The sequence below is a fragment of the Pinus tabuliformis genome, chromosome 3_1, assembly GCF_031772625.1.
Source record: "Pinus tabuliformis cultivar Carrire ecotype Pingquan chromosome 3_1, CPIR1, whole genome shotgun sequence".
Taxonomy (NCBI): Eukaryota; Viridiplantae; Streptophyta; class Pinopsida; order Pinales; family Pinaceae; genus Pinus; species Pinus tabuliformis.
The window spans coordinates 680776036-680783669 of record NC_142301.1 but is presented as its reverse complement, the minus strand read 5'-3'; the positions used below and the strand labels follow the sequence as shown (position 1 = coordinate 680783669).

The window sequence follows — 7634 nt, the reverse complement described above, 5'->3', positions numbered from 1 at the left end:
CCGCAAACTCTGGGAAGCAGAAACAAAACGCCTCTAACGAGAATGCTTCTCAGAGCCCATCTATTCCTGGGAATACCTCCGAGGTAAATGCCGTTCAGTCCACCGCGGCAGACAAATCCTCGAAAGGCAAAAAGAAAGGAAAGGCCAAAGAAAAATCCGGACAACCTAAGCAGAATCCTCCTAAACCTCCCGCCGAGGAAGGAGCCAAGCGGAAGCCTAAGTATCCCTGCCTCATTTGTGAGGAGGATCACTACACCAAGGACTGCCCCAGGCGGTCCGAGGTTAGTCGGCTTTTAAAAGGTGCTTCAGGGTCCCGCGTCGTGCTTAAAGAGCCTTTCCCATCCCAGCAGACGCATCAGGTGGCAGACCCTTCTCAATCCTCTTCCTCGTTCGGTTCTCAAGTATTCATGGCGGGAACCATCCCCGTCCATATTACGACTCGAACGAAAGATTATCCATCTTCAGCCGGGAAGGAGCCGGAGGTCCCCTCCAACGCTCCCGCGTCCAGTTCTGGCCCTCTTCACATTGAACGGCCCAGCACCGAGACGATCCCCCGACCCCCTCCCAAAGGTGTACTCAGGAAGTCATCTTATAACCCCAATGCTCGTGCCGCTCAGCATTATAGCATTGTTGAGGACTTAGCTCAGGCTCCCTCTGCTATGTCCGCGTTAGAAGTCCTCCAGAGCTGCCCCTCCCAGAGGAAGTCCCTGCTATCAGCAATTGGTGGCATCGACCCGGCAGATTCAGATCTAATTTCTTTTGACCTCGAAGGTTTCACGCAGAGATTGCCTCATCAGGTGGCCTTCCTTATACAAGTTCTCATCAAAGGCAAGACGATTCACCGTACTGTCATTGATGAAGGAGCCTCAACCTGCATCATGTCGGTTGCTTGTTGGAAGGCTATTGGTTCGCCTGCTCTGAGCCAGTCTCCCACCACCCTAGAGGCGTTCGATGGAAGAGAATCTCGTCCACTTGGTATCCTCCCGCGTTTACCTATCTCTTTAGAAGGGAAAACTGTAGAAGTCGAGGTTGAAGTCGTTGACGCTAATCTCACTTACAACCTCCTTCTAGGACGAAGCTGGACTTATGCCATGCAAGCCGTGGCTTCCTCCTTATTCCGTGTCGTTCGTTTTCCCCATCAAGGAAAAATCGTCACGGTGGACCAGCTGTCCTTTTTTGCTTCCTCTTCTGAAGGGAATGTACCATTCGTGGAGCATACCTTCAAATCGCTCGAGAGTGTGGGTGCCGGATTATTTAAAGATCCCTCCTTGATGGGAGTCTTTCCCCTCCCACCTCCAAATCTCGCCTCCGTTAACATGATCACAACACATTCTGATCCATGGGTTCTCCCTCCCGTGAATCAAGAAGACTCCTGGGGCGAGATGATGCCGTTGAGCCCAGCCGAGCTCAACTACATCGAAATAGTTGCTGCATCGGCTTCAACCTCCGAACCTGCTATTCCAGGCAGCGTTCCCGATTCACCTGAAACCTTCCCTTGGTTGGGAGAGAAGGCCACTTCGGACCCCCTGAAGGAATCATTCCCATCCGACGAGGCTATTATCGAGACTATGTCTCCCGAAGAGCTCCCTTGGTCAGATCACCACCATCGCTCTTCGTTCCTCCCTCCTCATTCGGAAATGGCCACGTGTCTCGGAAAGTTTGCTTCATGTCTCCCACATATCCCTCTCCAAACACCTATCCAGTTATATCAAGTGTCTTCGGAAGGGAACATGGGTAACATTACGCAGACTTTGGCTATCGACATCTCTGTCAAAAGAGGGGTTGTCGAAAATATTCATATTGGAGTCACATGTACTCCTGAGGAAATTCAAATCTACAAAGATCTATTTCGTGAATTTCGTGATGTTTTCGCATGGTCTTACGAAGAAATGCCCGGCATTGACCCCAGTATCGTGGAGCACGAAATCCCTACCTATCCTGGGGCTAAGCCTGTTCGTCAGCGTTTACGCCCAGTGCACCCTCGAAAGGCTGCAGCCATCAAGGCCGAAGTTGAAAAGCTTTTTCGAGCTGGTTTCATTTATGCCATTCCCCTCACGGAATGGGTATCTAATATAGTTCCTGTCAATAAAAAACAGGGCACTATTCGGGTTTGTGTTGACTATCGCGATATCAATCGCGCCTGCCCAAAAGATAACTTTCCTACGCCTTTTATTGATCAGCTTATCGATGATTGCGCAGGAAGCGAAATTTATTCGTTCATGGACGGCTTCTCTGGTTACAACCAGATCAACATAGCCCCCGCAGACCAGCACAAGACTGCTTTCATTTGTCCTTGGGGCACCTTCGCTTACAAGAAGCTACCTTTCGGTCTCAAAAATGCCGGCGCCACTTTCCAACGTGCGATGTCGTATGCTTTTCATGATATCCGACACATCGTACAACCTTACCTGGATGACCTACCCGCTCATTCAGCTAAACGTCAAGACCATCCATCTCATTTACGCGAAATCTTCCTTCGCTGTCGACACTACCGTATTCGACTCAATCCGCATAAGTGTGTCTTTTGCGTGGAATCTGGCCGACTACTCGGGCTTATCGTCTCCCGAGAGGGCATCCGCTTGGATCCCCTTAAAGTCGAGGCCATTGTGAATCTTCCTCCCCCTGCCACTCTACAGCAATTACAAAGCTTGCAGGGAAAAGCCAATTTTCTCAGACGATTCATCCCAAATTATGCCGAGGTGGCCAAGGGTTTCACGCGATTACTAAAGCGAGACACGCCCTTTCATTGGGACGCTATCGCTCAGCAATCTTTTGAGCGTCTTAAAGACCTTCTGGTCTCAGCTCCGCTCCTAAGACCTCCAAATTACCACCATGACTACACCCTTTATCTGGCCGCTGCCGATACCACCATCGGCATGGTTTTAGTGCAAGACGATGACGATGGCTCGGAGCACGTTGTATACTATCTTAGTCGCAACCTCCTTGATACGGAGACTCGCTATGCATATGTCGAAAAGTTGGCATTGGCCGCTGTCTGTGCCGTCCAACGTTTCCGTCATTACATCCTGTTGCGCACAACGACCGTGATCTCTGACTGCAACCCCATGACCTATATTTTGTCACGTCAGTTGCTGGGGGGCAAATACTCGAAGTGGATCGTAATCCTCCAAGAGTTCGACTTGGAATTTACTGCCGCCAAGTCTAAGAAATCACTGGTCTTTGCTGAACTGCTCTGTTCCTTACCATCTCAGTCTGCACCATCTCATTCAGAGGAGCAAATTCCGGATGAAACGCTCTTTCTCATCAGCACTCTCGACCCATGGTACGGGGACATCATTGTATATTTACAAACGTCTTCGTTTCGTCCCAATACATCAAAGGAAGCTCGACGACGGATACGTCATCAGGCTCAACCGTATCGCATTTTAGGCGACACCCTGTACCGCCTCGGCGTCGATTCTATTCTTCGCCGATGCTTAACTCTCGAGGAAGCTGAGCGAGTCATGAATGACTGCCACTCCGGCGCTTGTGGCGGCCATATGTCCGGATACGCTACCGCTCAAAAGATCCTCCGCGCTGGTTATTTCTGGCCTTCTATATTCAAGGATTGCATCCTTGCTGTACGCGCATGCCATGAATGCCAGGTTTACCACCGGAAGATGCGTGCACCTGTTGCACCACTGCACCCTGTCGTAACCGTAGGTCCATTTGCCAAATGGGGCATCGATTATACGTCCTGTAACCCTCGTTCGGCCGGGGGGCATGGGTACATTATCGTTGCCGTGGATTATTTCACCAAGTGGGCCGAAGCAATGCCTACATTAAACGAAGACGGTCACACAGCGGCGCAGTTTTTATTCAATCATATCATCACTCGCTTCGGAGTCCCTCAGGCTATTGTTACAGATCATGGAAAGCATTTCCGAAATCATATGATGACAGAGTTAACGAGCCAGTTAGGCTTGCGTCAAGATAGTTCGTCACCGTACTATCCTCAATCTAACGGTCAAGTTGAAGCCGTGAACAAAGTTTTGATCACCATGCTTCAACGCACCGTCAATACACACAAGTCAAACTGGCATCTAATGCTTTTCCCAGCCTTGTGGGCCTACCGGACTTCTGTGAAGGATGCCACCGGTTTCACCCCGTTTCAACTGGTCTATGGACTGGAGGCTACCCTTCCCGTCGAATGTGAAATTCCTTCATTAAAATTAGCTGTCGAGTTGCTTCCCAACACCACTCCGGTGGAGGAACGGCTTCTTTACCTAGAACGGTTAGACGAGACTCGTCGTTTGGCCTCTCTGGCTATCGAAGCGCAGAAGAAGAGAGTCAAAGCTCACTTCGATCAGAATATTCATCCTCGTTCCTTTGTTGAGGGAGATTTAGTACTGCTCTACGATCAAGCTAAGGATAAGCTGGGGGCAGGAAAACTCGAATCCATGTGGTTAGGTCCCTACATCGTGAAACGTGTTTTACAAAAGGGCGCATATGAGTTGATTGATTATGAAGGAAATCCTCTTGACAAGCCCCGAAATGGGCTGTATCTGAAGAAGTACTATGCATAGCTGCTCACAATCACTTTGTATATACGTGTGTTTTTGAGTTTTTACTGCATGAGTTTCTTTTGCTTTGGTGTGAAGGCGTGTTTTTGCCCCTTATTATGCTTTCTCTTTCCTGCGCAGATGTCTCGTACTCCTTATGTTGGTTTCGCTGATGGTGCCTGCCGTAGTACTTGTAATTTGTCTTCGGCAGCGTGGGTGATCTACGATCCTCACGGGGAGTTGATAAACCTGCAGGGTGTATGCCTAGGTCGTACCACTAACAACGTTGCCGAGTACAGTGCTGTAATAGAATTACTTGCCGAAGCAGTTGACCTCGGCATCCGAGAGCTAGTGGTGAACCTGGACTCCCAGTTGGTTGTCCATCAACTCAACAGGCGATATTCCGTCAGAGACCAGCGCATATTAAGGTTGTACCTACGTGTAAGATTGTTAGAACGGAATTTCGATTACATTACTTATCAGCATATTCCGAGACGATTAAATACGTTGACTGATGCATTGGCAAATCGTGTATTAGATAGACATTTGCGAAACAGATAAACATCATACAAGGAAGGATAGAACAGCATAGTAAGACCATAAGCATATGTAAATAAATCATTTCAAGCATAGTTTGCACGTGTGTGTTTTTAAGCTTGCATTAAACATATAAAATCCATGAGTCGAGTGTCGTGCAAATTCATACATAAGATCACAAATTGTACTGAACAAACGCATAACACAAGATAACACATCATCACATGTAACAACGACTCATCCAAAAATCGGTATGTATATATATATATATCGTGTGGCGCACTCAGGCGCTCAAAAATAGAAGTACATGTCCCAAAATCTCAATACATCTGAGTCATAATGTCTCAAAATAAATAGTGGAAATAAAACCTAGGTGACTAATCGGCTGGATGGTGCTCTCTGTAGTACACAGCCGCTCGTGCCACCCGCCTCAGAAGGCGGTGCACTCTGGGTTCCACACCCACTGTGTGGATCTGATGCTCCACAGGAACCTCCTCGACCCCCTGGAAGTCCGGCACCCCCTCCAGCAACCCCTCAAGGTTGCGAGCCACAATCTCTGGTGTGTTGGCCCCTGGAGGGGCTAAGGCCAAAGCTCCGGCTCCCGGGCCCTCTCTCCGTGCCGTGGCAGCCAGGCCAATCGGTCTAGTAGGCCCCACATCTGCATGACAAGACATTTATTAGGACATGTACATAAAAAATTTAAAAACAATACAAAACTCAAAAGACAAAAAGTGTCATACCTGCATCATCCCACTGTTCACCCGGAGGCAGCACCAAGTCAGGATCATTGCGGAAATCCATCCCCGCATATGGCCAATCCTGTACGAAGATCTCCTGCTGGTCCAACCAGTCTCTGAAAAATGCCCCCCAGCTATGTGGTCGGCCGCCACCCCCACGTGGCATAATCCGAGCCCATCGTGAGGCCCTCGTCTCTCGAGGATCTCTGGGGGCATCCACAGCCATAGACTGCAGTCGCATGGCTGGTACTCGCTCCAGAATGAGCGGGACCAGGATCGATCCATAGCCGAACTGCTTCGTCTCCCCACGACGGCAGTTGCTCAATTGCCTCTTCATGTTGTTGGCCACTGCCGTGCACCAATCAAACACGGTAGGCTCGAGGCACTCGAGAGCTAGTAGGAGATGGGTCTTGGACGCCTCGTGATTCGCCATGCTACCTGCCGCCCGGGTCACCATGAACAGGATGGTGCGCAGCACTATGTCTCTCACTGTGGGGATCGAGCACTTCCCACTCCGCGTTTTCACCGCCCCCGGGCAAACCTTGTCATTATTATGGTCTCTTTAGCTGGGTGGCTGCGTCCATACCATAGACCAGTCTCGCATGTCTTTTGGATGGCTGCGCCCATGACTAGACTGCATGTATATGATTGTCAAAGATTTTTCGGTACTTCCTGGCGGTATTCCAGTTCGGCGTGTGTTGTAAAGCATTTCACCCCTCCCACTCTCTCGGTCTTCATGCTTTAGGGGGCATCTGTTACACAGTAATTTATCACTGCCTTCCTGTCAGTCACCCTGCTGTGTCCAGAAGTCACAATCACTAAGTGTTTGATCCCTGAACTGGCTTAAAAACCCATTTTTCCAAAGTTTTGTGCATCAGCGCGTCTGTTCCTAAAATAACCGCGATGACCAGCGCCTCACAGTGTATTTCGTGCGCTGCCATCGCGGAAGAACATCACTTTTCCGCGATGACGCACAGCGCGGCTTTCCCGTGTTCTTCCGCGCTGACATGACTTGTTCAGTTATTGTTATGTGCTGACAGCGCGGCAGTCTCCATATAATCCGCGCTGATCCAGTTTGGGCGAATTTGTTCAAACAACCAGCCTTCCAGATCTCTCCAGGCTTGGTTGTTAGCTTTGTGAATATCGACTCCCTTCTATGGCATGTCTGTTCGACCCTTTGCAACTACTCCCCTTGAAGATAAGCTCATCCTTCCACCTTTTTAGGAGACTCCTTCTCCTATATACACTTCCACCATTACCATGAGCAGCTAGTTGGAAACTAGTGGGAACTAGCTAGACTTAGCTTGGATTGTACAGAGCTTGTAGTGCTCAGATTGCTGCTATAGGTTTGGTGTGTTAGGAGTGGAAGTGATTCATTGCTTGGGAAAGTTTGTTTGTGACATTTGTGTGAGAGAGAGAGAGTTGTTTGTCTTGGGAGAACCATCCTCAAAGGTGAATGCTTGAGATACATGCTGACTGATCCCTCCTGAGAAGTTTATCGACGTCAGAACATTTGTTACACAGTAATTTATCACTGCCTTCCTGTCAGTCACCCTGCTGTGTCCAGAAGTCACAATCACTAAGTGTTTGATCCCTGAACTGGCTTAAAAACCCATTTTTCCAAAGTTTTGTGCATCAGCGCGTCTGTTCCTAAAATAACCGCGATGACCAGCGCCTCACAGTGTATTTCGTGCGCTGCCATCGCGGAAGAACATCACTTTTCCGCGATGACGCACAGCGCGGCTTTCCCGTGTTCTTCCGCGCTGACATGACTTGTTCAGTTATTGTTATGTGCTGACAGCGCGGCAGTCTCCATATAATCCGCGCTGATCCAGTTTGGGCGAATTTGTTCAAACAA

The 7634-nt window shown here is 49.2% G+C and overlaps 1 protein-coding gene across 1 annotated transcript; it reads right to left on the bottom strand.

Moving 5' to 3' along the window:
* Positions 1 to 5400: 5400 nt before the first annotated feature.
* On the bottom strand, positions 5401 to 6307 carry LOC149188928 (uncharacterized). The gene is made up of 2 exons (XM_089413115.1): positions 5780 to 6307; positions 5401 to 5697 (listed from the first exon to the last, which is right to left on the bottom strand). Exons 1-2 carry the CDS (start codon positions 6231 to 6233, stop codon positions 5417 to 5419), a joined length of 735 nt encoding a protein of 244 aa, XP_089269241.1. The 5' UTR covers positions 6234 to 6307; the 3' UTR covers positions 5401 to 5416.
* Positions 6308 to 7634: the final 1327 nt, after the last annotated feature.